The sequence below is a fragment of the Myodes glareolus genome, chromosome 7 (assembly GCF_982192425.1).
Source record: "Myodes glareolus chromosome 7, mMyoGla1.1, whole genome shotgun sequence".
Taxonomy (NCBI): domain Eukaryota; kingdom Metazoa; phylum Chordata; class Mammalia; order Rodentia; family Cricetidae; genus Myodes; species Myodes glareolus.
In genome coordinates, this window is record NC_142032.1 from 72,153,407 (window position 1) to 72,178,617 (window position 25,211).

Consider the following 25,211-nt stretch of genomic DNA (forward strand, 5'->3'; position numbering starts at 1 on the left):
CTGTACAGTGCTGTACCTTATTGGCACTTGATGTGACCCAAAATTATAAAGAATTTGTGTTTTTTTCAGTTCTTGGAAATGTGAATATATTGTTATTATCATTAATGTCAAATCTAATTTGTCCTCCCCTCTTTCTCTCCATTCTGTCCTCTCTGTTCTCTTCTACCTCTCTACTCTTACCCTCTCTTTCCTCTCCTTCCTTTCATCTATTCAACCATTTATCCATCCATCCATCCATCTACCCATCCATTTGTCTATCTATCCATCCATCCACCCACCCATCGCTCCATCTATCCATTCATCCATCCATCCATCCATCCATCCATCCACCCATCCATCCATCTCTCCATCTCTCCATCCATCCATCAATTCATCCATCCATCCATCCATCCACCCATCCATCTAACCATCTATTCGTCCTTCCTCTCTCCATCCCTCCCCTCCTTCTTTCCCCCTTTCCCACAGACTCTCCATATAGCTAAGGCTGGCTTGAACTCACTACAGAACCCAAGCTGCCCTCACACTTGCAATCTTTTTGCCTTAGCCTCCTCAAGCGTATGTATCACCATGCTTTATCAGCCTATATATTTTGAATTATTATTGCTTGCTTATTACTTTAGCTTTCACTTCTGTTGCTATGATAAAAAGCACCAACAAAAGCAATTTAGTGGGGGAAGGGTTTATTCAGTTCATAATTCCAGGTTCCAGCCCACCACTGTGGGATGTCAAGGTAGCGGGAACATCACATCCATAGCCAAGAGCAATAATTTAACTCATGCATGCTTGTGATCAGTTCTGTTTCCTGCCTAAGAAATAGTGCTACCCACAGGTGGGCAGGATTTTCCACCTCAATTAGCATAATCAAATTAATTCCCTATAGCTATGACAGGCCAACCTAATCATTGATACTTTTCTAGGCAATGCTATACTGTGTCAACTTGACAATTATAGCTAACTATCATATGCATCAAACCTCCTGTATTAATGTTTTTCTTTCTGACTTAAAAATGAAATTGCTAACAACTTTTCCATAGTTACTTCTTGTCTGTTTATCATATCTCAGCTCAAGCACAGCCCCTCCAGAAGGCATCCTTTCTAACATTTCCCATTTTCAAATTCTCTTTTTTTAATTAATTTTTTTTAAAAAAAACTATCTTTTCTCATTTCACATACCAATCCCAGTTCCCACTTTCTCCCCTCCTCCTGCCCTCTCCACCGTCTGCCCCACCCCCATCTACTTCTCAGAGAGGGTAAGGCTTCCTTTGGGAAGTCAACAAAGTCTAGCACATTGCCTCACCCTTCCCACTTTAGCTATATCTAGACTGAATAAACTATTCCTCCAAAGAGAATGGTTTCCAAAACACCAGTACAAGTAGTAGGAATACATTGTGGTCTCACTGCCAGTGGCTTCACAGTCTACCCCAGCCATGCAACTGTCACCCACAACACCACATCAGAATTTCAATAACTAATTGGATAATTAGTGATGAAGTCCCTGCCCTCCACTAGACTATGGTCTTATAGGTAAATTAGGCAAAGGTACAGGTACATCCCGATGAGGCCTGTATTATACAATGTCCATTCTGGTATTCTGAATGCCATGGCCCCTGTGGTCTCAAGTGGACTTGATTTGAGGGCTACTGCTCTGGGGCTTGGTTCCCTCCCTCCCCCAATATGGACAAGTATTTGATTCTGTATGAACAAATGTGGCTTCTAGCATAGCATTGTCAGGGTCTGAGCTTCTGTTTACACTTGATGAAAGACAGCTTTGTAGTTAGTCATGGTGATGCATGCTTCTAATCCAAGCACTCAGAAAGTACAGGCAAGGGGATTTGAATTTCTTTGCCATCCACCTAGTGAGTTCTGGCCCAGTCTGGCTACATGAAACCCTCATACAAAGGGAAAAAGAAAGGAAAACAATGTAACAATTTCTGGTAAGCATACAAAACAGGTTAATATTCATGGATGTTTAAAACATTTAAAAAATACATTGTCTTCAAATATTATGAAAAAAACACATTATGTTGCAGCAACCATTGATTGTGTGTGTCTTTAGTAACCGAGCCACATTCGGTAAACTGCCTTGGCCCTCACCTTTCTCTCCAGTCCCGTACCTACTTCCAACTCCTGCCTGCACTGTTAGGTAAATATATGGGAACATCTCGGCAAAGCCTGCATTATCCAATATCCATTTTGGTGTTCAGAATGTCATGGCCTCTGACAATTTAGTTCCTTTGCTGATAAATCAACACTGACATTTTCCCTGGCCTTAAAATAGTTTGGAGCAGATCCAGTAGAGAATTCCACTTCATTATCTAAATTGCTCAGAGTGGGGACAGGTCATTCTGGGCTATAGAAAGCTTTCCTATGCATTTAGCAGCTCTAGTGGCATCCTTGTCCCCTATTCCCGGGGTGCCCCACCCAACAGGTGCCTTCCCAGCCTTTACAATCATGACAACCAGGGATGTCTCTAAGCATTGTAAGTTGTCCCCTGAGGGACAGAGACACTGCCAGCAGAGCACCATTGTTGTGCATACAGGCAGGGTCGCTTCTCAGTTGAAATCAGTTAGCAGTACCTGCCCACACTCCCGCTAACACAGAGGGGAGCTTGCCATTGCTCACAGTATGGGAACACACTCTTGTGGTTAGCAGAAGAGCATACTGAACCTTGGGCTTGAGCTTAGAAGAGTTTTTAAAGTCCCCAGTGTCTGACCTTATGACCTGTTGGTTCTTGCCAGTTGGGCTGACTCTGGGTGAAAAAATAGATCATTCCTCTTCCAGGAACCCAGCTTCTGCCTGTAGAAAGGAGCCAACTGCTTTGAGAAGTACCAAGAAATTTTAATCACAGTAAGTGGATCCTGAAGGCAGGCGCGGAGTTGTCAGGTGGGGCTGAATTTTCTCAGTGTTTATTTGAACTCTAATGTTCTCTTTAAGAGGGAGGCTGGGGGATGGGATGGGGTGGGGACGGTGGAGTGACCTAGTTTTCCCTGGCTGTGGTTTCTTCGCTGAGGCTTAAGCTTCCTATTTATTAACTGGATTGTTTTATCCTATTGTGGCCAGCCTGGCAATATGTGTCCATACCTCAGGCCTGTGCCAGGAGAGAAGGAATGGAAAATGAAGCCAGAGTTGGAGTGATGTTCCTATGGCAGCAGATGTCCTCCTATAGGACACCACATGCTGGTCCCCAGAATCTGGATATGCTACTGCATTAGTTACTTTTGTCATGGCTGTGATATGTCTGACCCCTTAAGAACCTGAGGGTTCCTTATGGTTCACAGTTCCGGACTATGTGCTCCTTGCTGGGGAAGGTAAGGATGCAGGAGCTTGAAGCAGCATCCAGGGAGGAAACAGAGAGATGAATGCTGTTTGCTTTTTCTTTTTCCTCAGTCCAGGACCACAGCTACTGACTTGATCTCTGAGTTAGTGTGGGCTTTCCTACCTCTATTAACTCAGTCTAGAAGCTTCTTTACAGACATGCCTAGAGGTTTGTTTTCTAGGTGATTCTAGAGCTTATTGAGTTTACAAGCAATGCAAATCATCCAGTAACCTTATACGACAAAAGTGATTTTGATGAGGAAATTAAGTTAAGGATCATAGGTGGAGAGGGCACTCCAAATTATCCAAGTGGAACCCCACCTTATCATAGAAGTTTGGTGGAAGAATCTTCTTCAGCTGTGGACAGAGGATCAGTGCCTGCTGAGTGAGCATGGTCAGAGAGATACTTTGTTGCTGGTTGGTAAGAGAGATACTATGTTGCTGGTTGGCCAGAGAGATACTATGTTGCTGGTTGGCCAGAGAGATACTGTGTTGCTGGTTGGTCAGAGAGATACTATGTTGCTGGTTGGTCAGAGAGATACTATGTTACTTGTTGGTCAGAGAGATACTATGTTGCTGGTTTTAATGACAAGAAAGGGGGCCACAACAAGGGATTCAGAAAGCTGGTGGGAGCTGGGAAACAATGGATGGTGGCTCCTCCAGAGTACTCAAGGAGACAACCCTTCAGACACATGGACTCTGGCCCAGCAGTAGCAGGAGTCTAATCCACTCATCGGAACTCTGAGGTGATGTCTGTGTTGTTTAAGCTTCTGTGACTGGGGTAATTTGTTGCAGGAGCTGTAGGGAACCCATACAGCTCTCAGAGGTCTGCATAGGTCATCACAAGCAAGCAGAAATCCTCAAGTTGGGTATTGATAAACAAACATCGCGGAATAGGTACTGCATCCCTGTTTTGCAGGGAAGCAAAAACTCTGGGCCTACAAGATGTGAGCATGTGCAGAGCCATGTTTGTACGAGCCATACTACAGGCTCACCCTCTGAGATTTATAAACCTGAACAGAAAGTTACATCTGGGGTCATTCGGAAGGACTAATATTCTGCTTCTTATAACACCACATGTATATTCCAGTTTGTTCTTTCGTGGAAAAAACTGAATGTAAGAAATTATAAGAACGATTTCATCTTCCGTGCCCTTGAGCACCGGAGTTGAGGCAGGTGTGCATATTTCCTCCTCTGATCTTTGCAACCAGCACAGCTGGAGTACAGACTATGGCTGCTCTTCTCCCAGACAACACTCAGGTCTGCAGGAAAGCAGAGCGGAAAATATAGAAGGGACTAGGGAACCAGACTTCCCCGAGTCTCTTGATTCATCCCAGGCATCGCTATTATAGTGGCGGTTATCTCCACCTCCTAATCTGCACCGTTACCTCCGGCTGCATTGGGGAATTGCTACTTTGTTGGTGTTTCTCAGTATGTTCTGATTGCTTGGCCAGGGCTCATAGAGGAGCCTCAGGACACCACCCTTAACCCTTGTTCCTCACTAGTTTCCAAGTTTATCAGCCTGGACTAGAGATAGTCACCCTCATAATAAGTACTTTATTGAAGCTGCAAAATATAGCCACCCTGTTCCTATCTTGGCCTTTGCTGTGTTTCCCACCTCTTTGGACCTCTGATAAGGCTCACGTGTGATAATGGCTTGACTGCTTTGCTCATGTGGGATCACAGCCCCCAGCCTCGCTCAGGCTTAGCCAATGCCACACCTGAGGATTGCTGGATCTCAGGCTAAATTATGAGTAGGGTTTCCTTAGCTGGATATTAGAAGCCCTTCCTTGGAGTATGCTATGCGTTCAGGAGGACTAAGGGCAGGGAGAGAGGTGGGAGTCTGGTGTTTCCTATGGAATGTCTGAGTGTCTGTGTTATGTGCTGCTCTTTCTCTCACTTCCTTTTCCCTAGAAGGCCTCTGCCTCTTCAGCCACAGGATGAAGTGGAACATTCATGAGTACCCGAGGATTCTGACTCATGACGGCAGCTGCCTTGTCCTCAAATCCAGATTCTCAGGGAATAATGCTTTGTTTCACTTTGGGACAAATGTTTGCTATAGGCCAGTCAACTATGATTAGCCTGGTTTCTGTTAAGGGCCCATCTTGAGGATGTTTGTCCCTGGCCAAGATGCAGGGCCACCCTCCCTTAAATACCTGCGACAAAGGTGATCATGCAGAAAGGCAATTCTCAGAAAGGATAGGGCTGACTACGCAGTGTTTGCATTAAAGAACACACGCCTCCAATTAAAGAGCATTTTACCTAGGACCGCTCTTATTCTTTGCACACCTTTGGATATTTGAAGTTCTCACCTGTAGTACTGAACTTAATTGATGCTATGTGAGAATCTGAGGAAATTCATGAAGATCTAAGTTTCATGCTGTTATATGTGTTTCTGTAAGTACTGGTAGCTATGTTGTGACGGTGTATCAGCCTCTGCTGGTGTTTGGAGGAAGGGGCATGGCTGGCAGGTGATTGAAGGATGCTGATTGTGTTTTTGACTGAGAACTGCTTATCCTATAGAAATAATTAGATTGATCTAAATGAATTTCTTATATCAATTTATGTATGTATGAGCCCCATCTTTTATCTATTTCAGACAAGTTCTAGCCAGTTTTCTATCAATACTGGTTTCCTTTACCTCTGCCTGGCCTCTGTGTGGGATGCTGATGAGGAATGCATCAGTCTTCTTCACGGTTCTCATCTCTTTGTTTTCTACCTCCTGGTCATTTAGTGCTGGGTTCTTGGTAACTTCTTCAACTGTATTCCTGTTTGCTGATTCTCTCTTTACCAGTTCCTATTCAGTACTCTCAATTTATCTGCATATTTAATTTCCATGGGATTTTCATCTTTCAAAAGTTGCATATGTTCTTCACATCTAGCTGTTTATTTTATGCTAACCTATTTCCTTTTGCTGTTTTTTCTTCATAATTTATTTCTTTAAATATGTCATGTATGGAAGTGGCTAAAACCAGGAATTAGATAACCAGACTGTTGAATTTTGAGTCTCATGTTCTACACTCTTGACCCCCTGGTACATTTGTGGTTCAGAATAATAATACCTATGCCATTTGGTTGTCGTGAAGAAAAATGATTTAATATTTACAAAGTGCTTGGGAAGGTATCTGTCATGTGCTAGGCATGGATAAACAACCTTAGAATTGTCTCATACACTAGAAATTCATACTTTGGGTTTTGACTTTTTTTATGGGCTGGTGACAGTGTGTGATGTGACCCTCTCCTGTCATTCTGGCTAGAGCAGTGAGCCATAGACGTCAGTCACACATGCTTGTAGAGCTGCAAGACTCTACAGTGTGCGCATTGCTAAGGCCTGATGTTCAGGAAGTTAGGGGTATCCACTTTCAGCCTACAGTAGAATCAGCCCGTGATGGATTTTCCTAAGACACAGCCCCACTGGAAGTAGATGAGGATTTGTCCTTAGCAAACCTTGATTTAGAAAACTTAAATATATCATGTGGCAGTTCCAAAATCTCCATTGCCCTTTATTTCTGCTACTGCTTTCTCATGGGGAGTATTTTGTAGCTGACTAATGAGGCTTTAGAACCTTCTTTGTCTGCTCCCTCTCACCCAGGGAAACCTCTAAGGGCCTAAGAGAAAGACTCCTCTGCAGAGAGTTTGTGTGGACCTTGCTGGTAGACACTGATGCACTCAGACTCTCTAATGTATTTTCACTCCCTTGGAGAGTCTTGGGGAAAGGTTTCAGGTTCAACATCCCTAGCTTTTCATGGTTGGCAGGCTTCAAGTTTTGATCCTATCCATGTGCGCATTTTCCTAAAACAATGTTGGCTTGTTAGCTTATACAATGCATAATCTATTTTTTTCTTTCAGTTCATATCCCCCAGATCCCTGGAGATTTCTCGTATTTACTCACTCGCAAACTCACTGATAACTTAAAACTTTTGTTTCTCTTACTGTGACCAGAATCTAGCTAACCTGTAGGGGAGACCCTGCAGTAGAATGTCATAGTGTCCTAATTCCTTCCTCTGTGGTATACCTTCCTATTTTAAACCTGGTCTGATAGAAGGTTATATTGGAAGAAAGTGAGCTAGTGCCATTCAGGGTATCTTGTGTGTTTTGTAGTTTCAAATGCGTGAACTGCCAGAGCCCAGGAAAGTCAGCAGCACAGCCTCTACCTTCTCCTGTGGTCAGGAGGCCTCTGACCCCAGTGCTTCTTTGCTTGGATTAGATAGCTCTGAGTCAAGCCTGAATGTCAAGGTGGTTTGTGATATGGAATAATCCCTTTGAGGGAAGGGGAAATAAGTCACGGAAGTGTTGTGGTTGTCAAGGCTTCCCTGAAGGTTAGGAGACCAGGAAATAGGGATATTATGGCTCCAGTCTCCCATAAGGCTGGTTTATGACAACAGATGTGTCTAATATAAAAAAAAATGCCGATTTTTGTATGAGATGAGGGCCATTTTCCCTCTTTCACCTGCTGTGCATCCGTCGTTCTACTGATCCAATGGCTTCTTCTTTCTTCCCACCACTCTCGAACATTCCGTTCACCTCTTGTCTTCCTTGTTAACCTTCAAACACCTTGGATAATAAACATATTATATAATAATAAACATCCTGTATAATTTAGCTATGCACCCTCTGAGGTTGGAATGCTTCTATATAGTGGCTGAAAATTCTGGGGCTGCGACCCTTTAATCCGGTTCCTTCTGTTGTGAGGAACAGTTTTTCTACTATTATGAATCATAATGTAAATATCTGATATGTGACCTCCCCAAAGGGGTCACAGCTCACAGGTTGAGAAACACTGGTTTAGACCCCTCTGGCAGCAGGATCCGAGAGCAAGCTGATCTACAGAAGGAAAGAATGGAAGAACGGGAGGCTGGTGCTGCCGCCAGGGTTCGAGACTTTGGGAAGAGGCACACACAGAATGGCCTTTCCATATTACCTGGCAATTAACAACAGAAAAAGCCTGTTTGGGTTTCACTTTGATTTTGCCCTGGCCTGTCCGATTGACATCCATTCCAGCAAGTCAAATTATGGCTGCTATGTCCCCAGTACTTTCTAGACAGTGGGAGATGGTGACAGGGTTCTGACTTTGGGTCCAGCCTGCTGGATTCTTGCTGAGATAGGGAATGTCTGCATGGCTGTGACAGACAAGGAGAAACCCATAGTCTCAGAGACTCAAACTGTTGCTTTTGTGGCTGGCTGGATCTGGTTTGCTCCATTCACAAGTCAGTTTCCCCAACTGAAATTTCTAGACCAATTTGCAGCATTCACTGAGATTATTTTTTCCTGCTGGATTCCATTACATTGCAGCAGTGTGTGATATAACTTCAGTACAGACACATATGGTCTGATTTGCATATCTTTATGTATGTGACCATACTAGAGACTCGGAATTGTCCTAAATGTTTAAAGGGCATTAGACCCTTCAAGGCTCACAGGGCCTATATTTTTGCATAGAAGGGCACAGAGGGGTCAAAGTTATATAACCAGTAGGTATCATGGAACCAGAATTCTTTTTTAAAAAATTATTTATTTTTGAGAGTTTCATACATGTATGCGATGTATTTTGACCATATGTTCCCTTGTCTCCCCCAAACTCCTCCCAGATCTCCCTAATATGTCCTTCTTCCAACTTCATGTTCTCTTTGTCATCTCTTGTATAGCTGAGTCCTGCCAGTGCTGCCCACATGTGCTTGGGTGTGGGCTCTCTACTGAGGAACCCATCAGTAGCCACAGCGGAAAAGCGGCTTCTCCTCCCACGGCAGCCATCAGCTGCCAGTTGTCCTCAGCTAGATGCAGGGCGCACGAGCCCTTCCCCTGTCTGTACTAGGATTTTGAGTGGCTTCATCTTGTGCTGGGAACACATGAATTCGCGAGTACAGCAGCTATAACCTGTGCAGCAGACACTTCACAGTGTTTATTCCCCCTTCTCTGGCTCTTGCATCACACTTTGCTTGTTCTTGGTTAATACAGATGTCCCATTTAAGGCTGAGCATGCAGAGTGATCCGTTCTCGCACTCCAACCAGAGAGGAGTCTGTATTCACCTTTGCCTGCTGCAAAAGGGAGCTTTTCTGAGCAAGGTTGAGAACTGCACAGACTAATAGGCTGAAGCCTAACTATATAGGAAGCTGTCTGGCAACGTTTGCTTGGCAGAGTAACAAGCGTAGGTCCTTCCCCAGCCACGAACTTTGACCTGGTTTATAGTTCCAGGCATGGGTGCCCTCCTATTGTGGAGGTCTCAAATGCAACCCGAAAGCAGCTGGTGGTGACACCATAAACAGCCTTGCCACTGCTACACTAGAGGGCACATCTTGCCTGGAAAATTGGTATTTTAGCATGCGTGGTCCAGTGCTTGGGGAGACCACTGATGTCTTTTCTCCCTCAGGGGTGAGCCTGAAAACTTATCAACAGGGAAAATATTTTCTAGCAGATTCAAGACCAGTCTCTCTGAGTTCTGCAATCAAAGGGTGTGGTGTCTTCAGCACTTGGGTCTTATTATCTAGTCGGAATGGGCAATCAAGAGCAATGATAAGAATCTGTGTTGTCCTCCAGGACTCTCTGAGGATCAGGGTTTGACCCAGCCCTGAAGAAAGTTTCCCTGTTCTTACTCCCACATCTCTGGGTGGAAGGGGTAAGCGGTTTAAAGGATGCAGCCCCAGTTGTGTTTTGTTTTCTCACAGGAGCGACTGGGTGACGTCCTACAAAGTCATGGTGAGCAATGACAGTCACACATGGGTTACTGTGAAGAATGGATCTGGTGACATGGTGAGTGCCCTCTCTGCTCTACCCATGCCCTTGGTGCCAGGCTCTGGGGCTTTGTCCTGTCCCTGGGGAGGTTTACCAATTCCGTGTAAACTCCAAGCAACCAGGAGAGTCTGATGGATAGTGACCTCCTTTTCATGGTTCACAGCTGGGGTTGTTGCAGAATTCTGTATTCACTCCAACTCACGTACTTCCGGGATACAGCCTCTGACCCCCTTTATAAGTTAATACATTGCAGTTAGGGACTCCTCCCGCATCTGTTGCTTCCAAGAGCCCTAACTTTCATTAGCCACCTTGCATGATTACCGTCAGCATGGGAGTTTGGTTACTCTCAAATTCAAATTCAGCATCTCAAGTGCCACTCCTAGTGTGGCATCCAGCATCTTACACACTGACTGCAGTCCCACTTCTACATTCTGTCTCATTTCTACTTACAACAAAAGGCCTGTGTGCAACCGAAGAATGGAGCCATCTGGTCTACCTATGAAACCCGCTGCTGGGTTTCTCCGTGAATGTTTCCCTGCCTCTGGAACACCTTCCATTCCTACCAGTCTAAGTAGCTTCCCATGACCGTTGGGCCAAACAGAACCTCTCCCTGCCCCAAAGCTTGACCTGGTCTGCCTCCCAAAACCCTGAACTCTAGAGCACCCTTTCGCCCTCATGATAGATGGAGAGATGGGGGTTTCCTGAGGCAGAGTGCAGGGGTGATTTGTTGATTTTTGCCTCGATCCCTAGCATGCATATGTACTCCTTAATAGGATTCTAAGGAATGAGTGAATTTCACGATGAAGATCTTAAAATCCTTCCTCTTTCCCCTTGAGCATCAATAGATATTTGAAGGAAACAGTGAGAAGGAGATTCCTGTACTAAATGAGTTGCCAGTCCCCATGGTGGCCCGCTACATTCGTGTAAATCCACAGTCCTGGTTCGATAATGGGAGCATCTGCCTGAGGATGGAGATCTTGGGCTGCCCATTGCCAGGTGAGCTTGTCTCCTGCAGTTCCTGCACGGCTGTTTTCTAACGGGAGGCAGGTGCCTCTCTGAGATGAGTCCAAATAAGTCAATCCATCATTTTCCTGCGTTCGCTGTTAAGTCTCTTAAACACACAGGTTATTCAAAAAGAAAAGGATGGGAACTTTTCATAATCCCTAACTCAGTAATATGAACATTGTTGACACTGAGCCCTCGTGCCAAGGGTGGTTTTGCCTGTTGTAATTTTAAGACGTTTGTGTATGTCAGGGTTGATAGATCACTCAGTGCTGTCCCTCAGAAGCAAGACAAAAGCATCTAGCAGTCAGCTAGGGATGTAACTTGATGGTAAAGCACATGCAAACGTGCACGGCTCTGGTTTCAGCTCTCAGCGCTACACAATATGTTTGACCTCGAGACATGTATCTGTCCTTAGCACGCTTACTGTGTTGGGGGCAGAGGCAGAGCAGGAGGTGGAAGAAACCTAACTGTGAGCATTTGCAGGGTCTCTATCTAAAGAGTTTCCCCTGGATGCCTGCCCCTTCCCTGGACGCTTGCTCCTTCTAGTCTAATGGTCTAATTTTCACATGTTGGTTTTTGGGTCTAACATCAGGGTATAGGCAGGAATTCACATGCACCTTCTCAATCCTATTAGTGTCTGCTCCAGACAGATTGGCTTAAGCCAGCATTTCAGAAAGTATCAGCTGCATCACTGAGAACCCAGGGAATGAGCATCCTCCTCCTGACCAAACATCTCCAGGAAGGCAGCTGGCCTAAAACCCTCCCTGGAGTACCTATCAGAGCCTGCAGGAATGTTGCATTCCTGTCAGTCCCCAAGCAGGTCACAAGGGACAGGAGCAGGAGCATTGTTCATCTCACCCAGCTTTCTCCCCCATGTCTGTTCACTCTTAGGCTCATAGCGTAAGCTGGAGCATCACCTCCTGTGGGTGCCCTGTCCTGTTCAGCGCAGCTAGAGGCAGTCCTGATGCTATCTCAGCAGTCATCCCGGCTCCACCACGAGCTTGCACTTGCTGTGTTTACAAAGCATGCTTAATGCCACATTACTATTTTTCTCTCAGTCCTGTAATATGCATGAGCTGGCTTTGCCAGCTGTAGGTTTTCAGAACATGAACCCTCCATGAATGAGAAAGTCGGTTCTGTCTGCCTACATAGCGATCCTCAGAGCAGACACGTGTTTTACTTTGCACTTTATGTTTGTTTGCCCTTACATGTTTTCTTTTCACGTCACAAAAGTGGTTGGTGCCTGTTTTGACTTGCTTTGACTGTCAACTCGATACAGCATAGAGCCGCCAGAGAAGAAAGTCTCCATTGAGGGGTCATCAAGAAGAAGTGGGCCTGTGGGCAGCTCTATGTGTGTGTGTCGGGGGAGGGGGCATGTTTTCTTGATTGTTAACTGATGTAGGAGGGCCCGGCCCTCTGTGGGCAATGCTAGTCCCTGGGCTGTATAAGAAAACTAGCTAAGCACAATCCAGAGAGTGAGGAAACAGGCAGCACCCACCACAGTTCCCGCTGCCCGTCCTTGGCTGTGAGTGGGTTCCCTGGTTGGAGATAATATTGCATAGAATAGTAAGTGGGTCTGCCTTCAAGTCTCTGTCCTGAATTTCCTCAACAATGGACTGTGACCTGCAAGTTGAAATAAGCCCTTTGTGCCCCTAAATTGCTTTTGGTCACATGGATAGAATGAAACCACAAAAGAGGGCATCTGTGGGTGCTTCCTCCCTGGGCAACATCTCACGTTGCTGATCAGCCTGTGGTAACTGGAAATTCAATAGTTTAGAATGTTTTGGTTCTGTAAACAATCTTGCAGTTACTCTTCCTATTTCTCTGTCAATGGTGTGTGTGTGTCTGTGTCCCCAAGTTGTTGCTTGAATTTGGTTGTAACAAGTGGGATTTCTGGGACCCAGGCTGTGCACATTTCCCAGGCTAACAAAGGGAGTGCATTGGAACACTCCTGTTTGGAATTTAGACTCCAAAGTTCATGCTGTGGTCCCTTGTCCAGCCTGCTGCCATCTGGAACCTTCTGGGATCATGGAGCTCAGGATTTCTTCTGGTTAAATCTTGGCTGGCATCTATAGGGAGGCTCTGTCCCTTTTCCTTCGGGTCACGAGCCTTGACTCATACTCCTCCGTTTGCTTGCTTTAAATAGTGGGGCCGTGGCTTCCCTCTGTGGGCAGGAATTCATGTGTCATTAGGAATGGGCACAGGCAGCCTATGTGAATATCATGAAATAATCATTTCTCTATCAAGTCACTCTTGGTGGGCATTCGAAACACTCTCAGAGATGGATGAACTGTGAGACCTGGGTAGTTTTGGTTTTAAGTGTGAACTCAGTGTGGTTCTGGTTTCCACTGACAAATATATAGGGCCATTTTAAAAGCCAAATCTATTCTTAAAAAGATTTTAATGTAAATCTATATACAGGCATATATATTATATATGTGTGTGCTAGATAGATGATAGATAGATAGATAGATAGATAGATAGATAGATAGATAGATAGATGATAGATAGATGATAGGTAGATAGGTGAATGGATAGATAGGTGCACATGAAAAGGAGGGTTATACACACTCCAGAAGACACAGTTTTCTGTATTTTGATGTCTTAACAATAGTGATCTATATAGTTTCCATGGCTTTTGGTGTTACATTTGTCAAAGTATTTGAGATATTAAATAAGAATGTTTTGGCATTCTAATTTTGTTGTTGTTGTTCTTGAAGAGCAGAGGATATTTATCCTTTATGTCATAGGTAGGGAGATATGGTTCCCACACTTTCTTCATTAGATCAGATGACCAATTGTCTTGATCTGTCTGGAACCAGACAGGACAGTTCAGGGAGACCAGCTCAGATTGGCCACTTGATCAACCAGAGGCATAGAGTTCTCTTGACCATTTTTACTATTTTTATTATTTCATTAATTTTAAAAAACCTAAAAGCTAGACATTGTAGCACCTACCTGGTATCCCAGTGCTTCAGAGACTGAGGCAGAAGGATTGCCGTGGAATTAAAGTCAACCTGTTCTACATAGTAAATCCTAGGATAGCCTGAGCTCTATCTTAAAGAAAGAAAGCAAAGTAAAACAACAACAACAACAACAAAAGTTAAGGACGAACACAGAAGGACCCTTGGGGAAAACTTATCGGACCTAGAAAGAGAGAGAGTACCCTGAACAGCAAGCTCAAGGTGTTGGGGAGGGCAAGGAACGGAAAATCATTCTTGATAGGACACAAGTGAAACACACCTTGGAGAGGTAAGATAAACCCTTGGGAAGGGGAGGAGCTATGTGTGCAGACCTTGGAGAGGTAAGATAAATCCTTGGGGAGGGGAGGAGCTATGTGTGCAGACCTTGGAGAGGTAAGATAAACCCTTGGGAAGGGGAGGAGCTGTGTGTGTAGATCTTGGTTCTTGGTTTTTACTGAAGAAAGTGTAAAATGACCCTTGTCTCAGTGAATGTGAGCCTTGGGTGTGACAGCAGTGTTTCACTCTTTCAGGCCAATTAAGGAATTAACTGGTAATTAAGTGTATGTGTGTGTGTGCGTGCATGTGTGCATGCGTGCTTGTGTGTGCTTGTGTGTGGGATGTATGCATTCAGTGTAGATCAGAGGAAGATGTCTAGTGTGCTGTTTCGTCATACCCTGTCCCTAGGCACAGTATAACCCAGATCCTGGAGTGAAGTTGGTAGCAGACAAGTTTCAGTGACCCTAAGGAGGAAACATCCAACTTTAACATTATTTGGGCTTAATCTTGTCCATCAAATAAGACTTGTTGTATCTTAGAATTCAGGAAAGAGCAACAACTAACTGCTGTCACCTACAGCAACAGCAAACTCACTTACCGGTTTGAGTTACCCGTTACCTTTGGGGCCAGTTTAGAACCCCTGTAGTTGGTTTGTCTTTAATGTTAGGAGCAGTTACAGGCAGCCGGTGACTTTCTCATGTCCCAAGACCAGTGCTGGTTCATTTAAACCAAGCCGTGGAGGGCCAGTGTGTGAACAGGAGTTCTAAGCAGCTTGGAGATCTTCGTTTACAGTGCTTTAAATCTGCCTCCTTTACAGCTTTCTGATTCTCTGCTTCCTGGAGTGGGCCCTGTAGTGAAGTTCTGCAGGTAGCTGCCTTTGTGGTCTCTGGGTTCAGCATATCATTAAGTGGGTGATTCTTCTCATTTTCTCATCTTATTCCCTGATGAGTTCTTTTCTCTTTTTGGCTTTCATTTATCGCTTTCTTAGGATACAAAGAATCCAAAACAAAACAAAAAAGTATTGTTTAAAGAAGGAAAGGTCTTGCTTTAATGGAGTCCAGTGTAGTGACATTTCAACTGTATTTTAATAAATGGAGCTTACCTGAAGATCTGAGAGAAAAACAGTCCCACTAGTCAGTTTTACAGATCAGGTAATGGTAACACATACCTTTAATCCCAGTAGCCGTACTAGTTTGCCATAGAAACCAGATAGTGCATGCCTTTAATCCCAGTCCTAGAAAAGATTATAAAATGGGAGGAGACAGCTCTCAGACACAGTCTCATTCTGAGATTCCTGGAGACAGGATCGCCATTTCAGACTGAGGTTGAAGTAAGAGCCAGTGGGCTGGCTGCTTTACTTTTCAAATCTTCAGGTTGAACCCCAATTTTTCTCTCTCTGCATTTTTTATTAATTGTGCTTCAGTCCAGACTTGGAAGGCAGCCAGTAACTACTTTTATAATGGGGTCACTGACCTCTGACCATGCCATGAGAAAAGGACATTGTCTACCAGGGAGTGAAGGACCACCGATACACACATTGTCCAAGAGGAATGTGAAGGTTGGCCTTCACATGTCCCCAGCGGTGCTGGGGCAGCAGATGGCTACAGAGTTCCCTTCTTCCTTCTCTTTCTTTCCTCCCCTTCTCTTTCTTGTTGCCTAGCACCCCTGTGAGACCACACAACAGACAGTGACTCCGGCAGAAGAATTAGTAGGCCGGTGTGTCAAGAACAGAAGGTTGAAGGGGGTTAATGAGGTGAGTAGACTGGATGAAGAGTTTTAGGTGCCATGCCTGGAGTCCTCTCTCCCTGTCGGTAAGGAATCCCCCAAGGAATTGCTGGGGTTTAGTACAAAGGATCCTGAAAACTCACCACATGGAAAGAGACAGGAAGCTGGCTTGCCAGAGCTCCATCTGTGATAATACAGGCTCAGAGATGGAATCAGTCAGTCAGGACTTCTGCTTCAAATGCCGGAAGTCTACTCAGACTCGCTTAAGGAGAAAAATTTGGCCGAAAAGTGAAAATTGCAGGAGTGGATGTGACGGACATTAGGCAGGGGTGGGGCTGATAGCTCAGGGCCTTCTTGCTGGGGTCACAACTGTCTCAGAGCCTCTTGCAGACTGACAGGTTGTCACCATTACTCCAGTCCCTGCCATCTGAGTGACCCCAGGAGAAAGAGACTCTCCTCCAATCTGCTGCCACTGGAGCAGCCAGGGTCAGAACCTGGGCCCTGGCCGCCCTGATGATCGAGGTCAGTTACTCCTGCTCACTACCCCTGTTAAAGAGACAAACCATACGGGAACGCAGGCCATAGTGGAGTGCAGGGAAAGGAGTTAGTGTGGCCGCACTGGGAAAAACAGACGATGCGCTGCAGTGAACCCCCAAGTCCATTTAATGGGTCCTGACTTGAGGTTTAGGTTTAAATAGAGGACAGGAGTTGCATACAGCTCTGAACATTCCTGGTCAAGGTACAACTTCGCCCATCACCAATCCATCCTTGTCTAGGCTCCAGTCTTTGCTGCTCTGATCTAGGTGAACTCTCTTTTAGGGAGACCAGTGTTCCCTCTGGCAGGCACAGGGCTTCATTCAGCCTCGTTCCTTTCCTAGCATGAGATTTCTGGGGAGAGTTCAGTTCCTTGAGGCCCATTGGTGCAATGTTCTGACAGCCAAAGAGAGGAGGTACAAGTTACAAGTTACTTCCTCTTGAAGACCTGTGGGGACAACTGCGCTCAGAGCATGGGTTGTCCCAGGGTCATCTCCAGGCTAGTGACCGGCTGGGGCAAGTGGGTTCACAGCCTGGACTTGTATCACAGGCTTGTACCTGGGTTTATGGAACAAGACAGCTCCTCTGAACCACATGAAATAGGTGCCGATCAAAGAAAGGAACTTAGGGAAATAGCTGTAGATAGTTGATAGACTGATCGTGGGCTCTGAGTTCAATTCTTACTTTTAAAGCTGAAAGATGGACTCTTAAGAAATTTTCAATAAGATTTTGTTCAGTCAAAGAAAAGATAAGTGAAGAAGTTTTTTTTTTTTATTAAATATAGACTTGGCATTGGGGCCTTGTCCTGGATCCTTCAACACACTGATTAGTCTCCAGGAAGGCTATTGTCTGATCAACCATTCTTTTGTACATAGGTGCTCTGAGCTTTTTCTTCTACCCTTTTCCACAGCCTTGAAAGCCTAACTGGTGTTTGAAAACGAAAGGGGTTTTCAGATTGGAAAGATGCCCCTGCAGCTGGGGGTGGGTGCTGCATAGCTTTCAGAAGACAGCAAATTGAAGTCAGTGTCAATAAATGCAAAATCAAAACCAAAACCAAAAACTGTCGCTCTTTATCTTTGCTTTGGAACCCATGGACCTGGAAAGCTCTCTCCAAAGCAATGGACATCCTGGGCCCCAAGAAATAGCCCGGGACCTTGGCTGAGCCTTGATGGCCTTGGCTTTTTTGCCTGAAAAAAAAAAATGCCTATCTCGCTCCTGCAAGTTAGCGCCTTCCATGACAGCTATTCTTTCTTATAATATTGCTAGATCGTTCATGAAGATTTAACACTGTATTTGGTGTTTGATGCCCCAGGGATTCTTAATTTGTTGTGTGTGGCCTCAGTCTCCAAGGCTAAAGCCATTTGTTAGGGATCCCAGCAGGGCCAGCTGATGTGGCTATGTAAAGTGGATGCTGATGGCGCCTTCCTGCCTGTGATGGAGTCACGGCTTGGCACTCCTTACACGGAGCCTGCAGAGTCACCTAGGATTTTGTGGAATCAATTTGGCAGGGCTGATGTAGGCCTATTAGGCAGCTGGTACTCGTAGTCTGGGGACTTGGGTGGCAGAGATGGCTCCTTGCTGATCCTAACATCTCAGGGATCCTTCTGCAACCCACTATTACCCCCGCTTCTAGAATGGGCCTTTGAGCGACTTGGGTGGAGCCCAAGCTGTTGTGGGCTTCCAAAGTTCTGATGCTCTTGGCATGGGGTTGGGGTCTGTGCTAACTGAGGTTTTCTGACTGAATCCTCTATTAGGGAAGTATCAGCATGAGGATCAGGACCTGAGAGCCTCTGCCATTCTTCCTAGGCTGAGGACAAGGGCATTGGAGGTCCCTTCTTGTTACTCTCTTTCATGTTCTTCCTCTTTCCTGCCCCGCTTTTCTGCGTCATCTTTGTTTTGGAATAATATACACAACACAATAGGAATTTAAAAGAAAATTCAAGTTCAGTGAAAAGGGAGCCAGGGCGAGCAGGCTGTGCTCCCTGAACCAGAGCCGTGGTCCTCAGAGTCCCCTCTTACTACACTCTGGTCACACCTGTGAGGCTGCTGTGTCAATAGACTTTCATATCTGTGACAAAATACTTGTCATAAACAACTTTCAAGGAGGAAAGATTGATTTCGGACCTCAGCTCCAGAGGTTTCTGGAGCATAGTCCTCAGCTCCATTGACTTGTGTCAAGACCAGGCTTGTGGCAAGATGGGATGCCACGGTTGCGAGAGCGTGTGGTGGAGGAAGCTCTTACAGTAGACAGGAAATCAAGAGAGAGGAGGGTTCTGGGGATCAGGCAAAACCTTCAGAGTCACCCCTAATGGCCTAACTCTTGTAGCTAGACCCTGCCTACTAAATGTTCTACTGCCTCTTAAAAACTGTCACTAACTGGAGACATGAGCCTATGAGAACATTTCATATGCAAGCTACAGCAGGTGCTTCTGTTATAAATGTCATAGACGGATGGCTTTAGGGTTGGCTGACCAGGAGGAGCTCTTGAAGTCATTGGGCCTCTGGGTCCTGCTGGTCACTGAGGCTGTGCTGGCAGTTCCTTCATGGTCAAGTGGCCACCACAGCTAACTGGCAGTGTTTGGGCATCCTCTGACTGGAGAGAGATTTATCACTGTCTCCTTTGCCTCCACTGGAGCAGTCAGAGCAACTGGGTGCTGTGATGGGTGTGACCTGGCATTGTGGCTGGGGCCTGAGAGTTCTGAGATGTCGGAAGAGGGGTTTCTCACATGCCAGGCTTCTGTTAGGAAGAAGGAAAGGGAACGCATCCCAGCTAAGAGACTAACAGTGGATACATGCTTACTAACGTCTCCGAGGGTGCGCATATGGTTTGGAACTTTGTAACTACTTGTTTCCTATTGACAGAGGCCCAGGCAATGCCGTTCTTTTCCCACTTACAGATAAAAAAGTAAGGCACAGGCTGCTCAAGTGGCTTCTCCAGTGCCACACCGCATCAAGTAGAGATTTAAGTCAGGCCTTGTGACTGTACATTCTTAACCTCCAAACAGTTCCAACTCCCACGTGCCTCCTGGTGGCTTGGTGTGCTTGCCTCTGAACGCACGTTAGAAGTTCAGCTTACTGCCTCCACTGTCGTCACATAAACCAGGCCCCTTGAAGGGGCGCCATAGTCGACTGTGAAGGAATTCAAAACCATCTTTCTGTCCCTAGATCCTAATAACTATTATCACCGACGCAACGAGATGACCACCACCGACGACCTGGATTTTAAGCACCACAACTATAAGGAAATGCGCCAGGTAAGACCAGAGCATGGGCTTTCCAACCTGGCTTTGTCACAGAGCAGCAAGGCATGAGCCGACAAGCAACCAGATGGGGCCTCCTTAGTTACGAAATGGTTGAAACAGGGCTCAAAGCTAACCTTTTCTCTTTAGTTTCTAAAGGCTCTGTGTGTTTGAGTTGGGTCATTGGTTGAAGGATTAATTCATTAATATTAATGAACGTGGATTTGAGGGTGAGAGGGCACTCGTGGTAGAACAGAAAGCCTTCCCATGGGTCTGCATGCTGTGTTCCACAACTGACCGCTGTTAACATGTTCAGTCTTTCTAAGAGCCCAGGAGGGTAGAGAATGTGATTACCTTCTCTTATCAGTGGGAAACTGAGTCACCATGGCACTGTATAGTGATATTACCCCTTACCACAATATTTAGATTCTTTTAAAGAAATTGTTAATTGAATGTATTCATTTATTTTACATCCCGACCACAGTTTCCCCTCCCTCCTCTTCTCCCATTCTCTCCCCCAACCTCTCTTCTGCACTCCCCACCCTTAATCCACTCCTCTTCTGTTTACTTTACTGTTTACTTTAGGAGAGGGGTAGGCCTCCCATGGGTGTCAACAAAGCATGGCATATCAAGTTGAGGAAGGACTAAGCTCCTCCGCTCATATTAAGGCTTGGTAAGGCAACCCAGTATGAGGAATAGGCTCCCAAAAGCCTGCCAAAGCATCAGGGACTGGCCCAGCTCCCACTGCCAAGAGTCTCACAAGTAGACCAAGCTACCTGATTGTCACACACATATAGAGGGCCTAAGTCAGTCAATATTTAGATTCTTAGCTCAGTCTTGGTTGTCTGCCAGAATGACGTGGGAAATCTATAAAGCATCTACACGTGAGCCACCTCAGACCCAGTGAAGTCGAAGCCTTAGCAGACATGTCCTAGAAGTCGTTCTGTGCTTCTGTGCAGCCAGGCCTCAGAACATAGAGTTGGCACTTCTAGGAATTCGAGCTCAAGTAGCAGGGAATGATGATCAAGTGTGAGCCTTCTCAGACTGACTCAGAGTCTCTAACTCTGAGCTGTGTCAGCCTGTGCATGCTGGCTGCAACACACCCGTGAGAATGGCGAAGGGGCAGCACCTGATTGAGTTCACTGTCTCTGACATCCTGTTCCTTATTCACACCCAGCATGGGCATTCCATGGTTCCCAGGGAGACGTAAGCAAATGCCTGCTCACCTTGGATAGGACACTGATGACAAACAAAATTTGATTTCACTGATGTCTAGCTTCATGAACCAATGAGTTTATTGAACTTCCATACCGAACATGGGTTGGGGATACTTCCAGGAATGCATGTGATGCCCAAGCAGCTGCACCAACAGAAAGTTTCAGCCCAGAATGAATACCAACTTCTCCATAGCTGCACATGCAGAGTCCTTCCCCAACCTCACTTACCCTCCTGCTTTCTATACACCCCAGCACCTTCAAGATCACAAGGCTGCCTACAGCTAGAACAGAATTACATTCAGCTGACGAGCAGGTCCAGGAGGGAAAGGCTGGGCTCTCAGGTGACAATCCAATGATCCTGATCATTCCTTCCACGAGGGGAGGACAACAGTCATTGGACTGGTTCCTGAGGGTCTCTTGCAAGTCGACTGTCACAGCTGCTCTGTTGAGGACGATTGTGACAGGTATGTCCGGAGGACAGCGCTCTACAGCAATGCGCTTGAAAGTATGAGAAGGCTTTGGCAAACCGAAGATTCTTAGCTATTCCAGAATCTGTTTGAAGACGTAATGAGCAGAAATAACCTCGTGATTACATGGGCACGTAAGGACTCACCAAAGGCTAGTTAATGTAGCTCGGAGGGAGGGCTTGTGGGTTGAAGGCAGGAGCCAGCTGCTCAGGACGAAGGCGAGAGATGTTTCTGAGATCGGAGTCATTAGACTGAGCTTCAATTCCATGGAATGAACATGCCTGGCTTGTCTCACTGTCATTTTACTTGAGCTACGCGCGGCTTCCAGACACCTGTCAGCACAGACGTGGAGGTGGGATGTGCTAAAGTACTCCTCTTACTGTCTTGCTCTTCAGAAACAGAGATAATGTGCTTGGACGTGAGGTTTGTGACTCATGCCTGCTGCTCCACTTTCTCAGTATATTTTTATGAGTCTGCCCACCGTTCTGTCTTTGGGAGCACTGGCGGGTTAACCCAGTCTTGCTTGATGGGTGTTTTAAGGCGTCTCATCAAGTCCAGAAGTGAGACAGCTATCAATTCAGTTGGTGCAATGAACTTCAAGTATACATAAAGTGAGCTGAAGGCTTAGAGTCCCTGGGTGCTGAGACCTTGAAATAGTTGTCCCGTGGGCATCACTGGGGTCCTCTTGGGAGAGCTGGTAGAATGTGCTTTATGCATGAGGTGACCATGATGACTACCACTCAGGAGATGCTAGAGCCAAGAGGACTCAGGGTCACCAGGACAGCCATCTTGGGCCCCCTGTGAAGTCCCACTGTCCCAAATCACTGAGTTGAAAACTGTCCAAGGAGTGTTCCTCAGTCCCAGTGAGTCGAGCCAGAAGCCATTGTTATGTAGATTGTTGGTTCTTGGGGTTGGATTAGAAGGCAGAATTGCTATCCCTTTCCCCAGATGGAGTCTTCTAGGTGGCTGTAGAAATATTCCTAGTTCAGGAAAAAGAGTTGGCTTAGCCTGCTCCTGAGAGAGACTTTTCTAGCCAACCATAAAATGAGAAGCAGTAATGAGAAGGCAGCAAAACACGTGGAGATGTTCATCCCACTGTAAGAGGACAGCAGTGAGAATGTGTGTGGCTTCCATGCAGCATACGCCTGTAGAGCACTGAGTTACGTGGCTCCTGTTCCAGGCAGAGGGAGGGGGTAAGAGATGGTGAAGGCAGAGAGGAAGATGAAGACGATGCAGACATTCATATTCAAGGCAAAGAGAATTATGCCAAGAGAACATTGGAGGTCTTCTTAGTGTATGTATTTATAACTTCCTGGTTACTTGTTAAAATTTGCATTTTCATCTCCTTCCCTTGTAATGATGGGGGCAATAACCCTGTCACTTATCCTAAGTCTGTAACATGAAGCTTATGCTACATGTGCTTAATGTCATCATGACAGATGGGATGGGACAGATGGATTTTTTTTCCAGTGGCTGGAGAAAGCTTTAGTTATAGCTGGACCAGGTGATATCTGGATTTTCAGCAGATGCTAGCAGACAGAGAAGGAAGAAGCTCGATCTTCTTGTCCAGATAAAGAGGCCAGCAATAACAAGGGGTGGAGTAAGAGTTTCGTGTGGGTACTGGGAAAGAGCACAGGTCCTAAGGGAGCTGCATTCCTTCCTATGTAGAGGGAAGGTTGGTGAGACCCACCACAGCCCCTAAGAAAGGAACTTTTGGGATGGGGTGTGAGGGTAGAGGTATTTCTGAGGTGGGTAGTTGACCTGAGCCATCCATTAAGGTCTATTTGAAGTAAGGTGTGACAAGTTCTCATTGGGAATGGCTTGCCCTTCTCAGTTAGAAAAGACATTGGTTTCCTGGGAAAGTGTGACTTTGGTTTGAGTCATGATATGGCTAGGTCCCAGATGTTCAGGGGATACAGGTTGTGTGGTTATTTAGTATGACGCAGGTAGATAATAATAGTTAAGGGGTCAGATAGGAGTTGTAGGGCAGCTAGCTGGCAGTACCAAAGTACAGAATGGCCAGGGAGTTAGCTGAGCCTGCCAGTGTGCAGTGTGATCAGCCTGAGTGTGAGGACAGGTGATGGTGGTGAAAGCCAGAACAAGATAGTTGGTGTGAAAGCCCAGGCAATCAAAGTTTTGACCTGTCTTAGTTACGGTTTCTATTGCTGTGAAGAGATACCTTGACCACAGCAACTCTTAGAAAAGAAAAAATGTTTAATTGTGGTGGTTTATATTTTCAGAGGTTTCGTCCATTTTCATCATGGTGTGATATGGTGGTGTGATATGGTGGTCAGCCACATTGAGAGAGCCCAGTTTGATCACATGCTCATTCAGTCCCAGTCCAGTTGGATTTGGTGAGCTCCCATTAGATCAGGCACACTGTCTCAGTGGGTGGACCAACCCTTCGTGGCCCTTGCTCATCTTCTCCCTCCTTCTGCTCTTCAACTGGACCTTGGGAGCTCAGTCCAGTGCTCTGATGTGGGTCTCTGTCTCTATCTCCATTCATCACCAGGCAAAGGTTCTATGGTGATATTAGAAATATTCATCAGTATGACTATGGGACAAGGCCAGTTCAGGCACCCTCTCCTCTGCTGCCCAAGGACCTAGCTGGGGACATCCCCGTGGACCCCTGGGATCCCCTCTAGAGCCAAGTCTCTTGCTCACCCTAAAATGACTCCCTTAATTAAGGTATCTTCTTCCCTGCTCCTATATCCACCCTTCCTTCATCTCCACCCTCCCCCCCCAGCTCTCCCCAATCCTTCCCTTCTCTCTTCTCGCTCTCCCTCTCCCCTTCCCCCCACCCCCACCTCTATGCTTCCAACTTTGCCCAGAGATCTTGTCAGCTTCCAATTTCCAGGAGGATCTATATGTTTTCTTTAGGTTCACTGTGTTATTTGGCTTCTCTAGGCCTGTGAACTATAGGTTCAATGTCCTTTGTTTATGGCTAGAGTCCACTAATGTGTGAGTACATACCATATTCATCTTTTTTGGGTCTGGGTTATCACTCAGGATAGTATTTTCTATTTCCATCCATTTGCATGCAAAAGTCAAGATGTCATTGTTTTTTTCACCACTGAGTAGTACTCTAATGTGTATATGTTCCACGCTTTCTTTATCCTTTCTTCCATTGAGGGGCATCTTGGTTGTTTCCAGGTTCTGGCTATTACAAATAATGCTATTATGAACATAGTTGAACAAATGCTTTTGTAGTATAATTGGACATTGCTTGGGAATATTCCCAAGAGTGGTATTGCTGGATCTTGAGGTAGGTTGACTCCCAATTTCCCGAGAAACCGCCACACTGATTTCCAAAGTGGTTGCACAAGTTTCCATTCCTACCAGCAATGAATGAGTGTTCCCCTTACTCCACATTTTCTCCAGCATAGATTATCATTGGTGTTTTTGATTTTAGTCATTCTGACAGGTGTAAGATGGTATCTCAAAGTTGTTTTGATTTATATTTCCCTGATTGCTAAAGAAGTTCAACATGATCTTAAGTGTCTTTTGGCCATTTGAACTTCTTCTGTTGACAATTCTCTGTTCAGTTTAGTACCCCATCTTTAAAATTGGGTTATTTAGAATTTTAATGTCTATTTTCTTGAGTTCTTTATATATTTTGGAGATCAGACTTTTGTCTGATACGGGGTTGGTAAAGATCTTCTCCCATTCAATAGGTTGCCTTTTTGTCTTAATGACAGTGACTGAGAAGCTTCTGTAAAGCAAAGCAGGCACTTTCTTCA

The 25,211-nt window shown here is 45.6% G+C and overlaps 1 protein-coding gene across 1 annotated transcript in view; it reads left to right on the forward strand.

Annotated features, from left to right (window-relative positions):
• Cpxm2 (carboxypeptidase X, M14 family member 2) overlaps nt 1-25,211 on the forward strand; it is a 115,106-nt gene that overhangs the window by 65,191 nt on the left and 24,704 nt on the right. Inside the window, exons 5-7 of the mRNA XM_087908348.1 lie at nt 9,979-10,063; nt 10,891-11,041; nt 19,714-19,802. Of these exons, the coding sequence (XP_087764474.1) occupies nt 9,979-10,063; nt 10,891-11,041; nt 19,714-19,802 (325 nt within the window). The remainder of the gene's footprint in view (nt 1-9,978; nt 10,064-10,890; nt 11,042-19,713; nt 19,803-25,211) is intronic.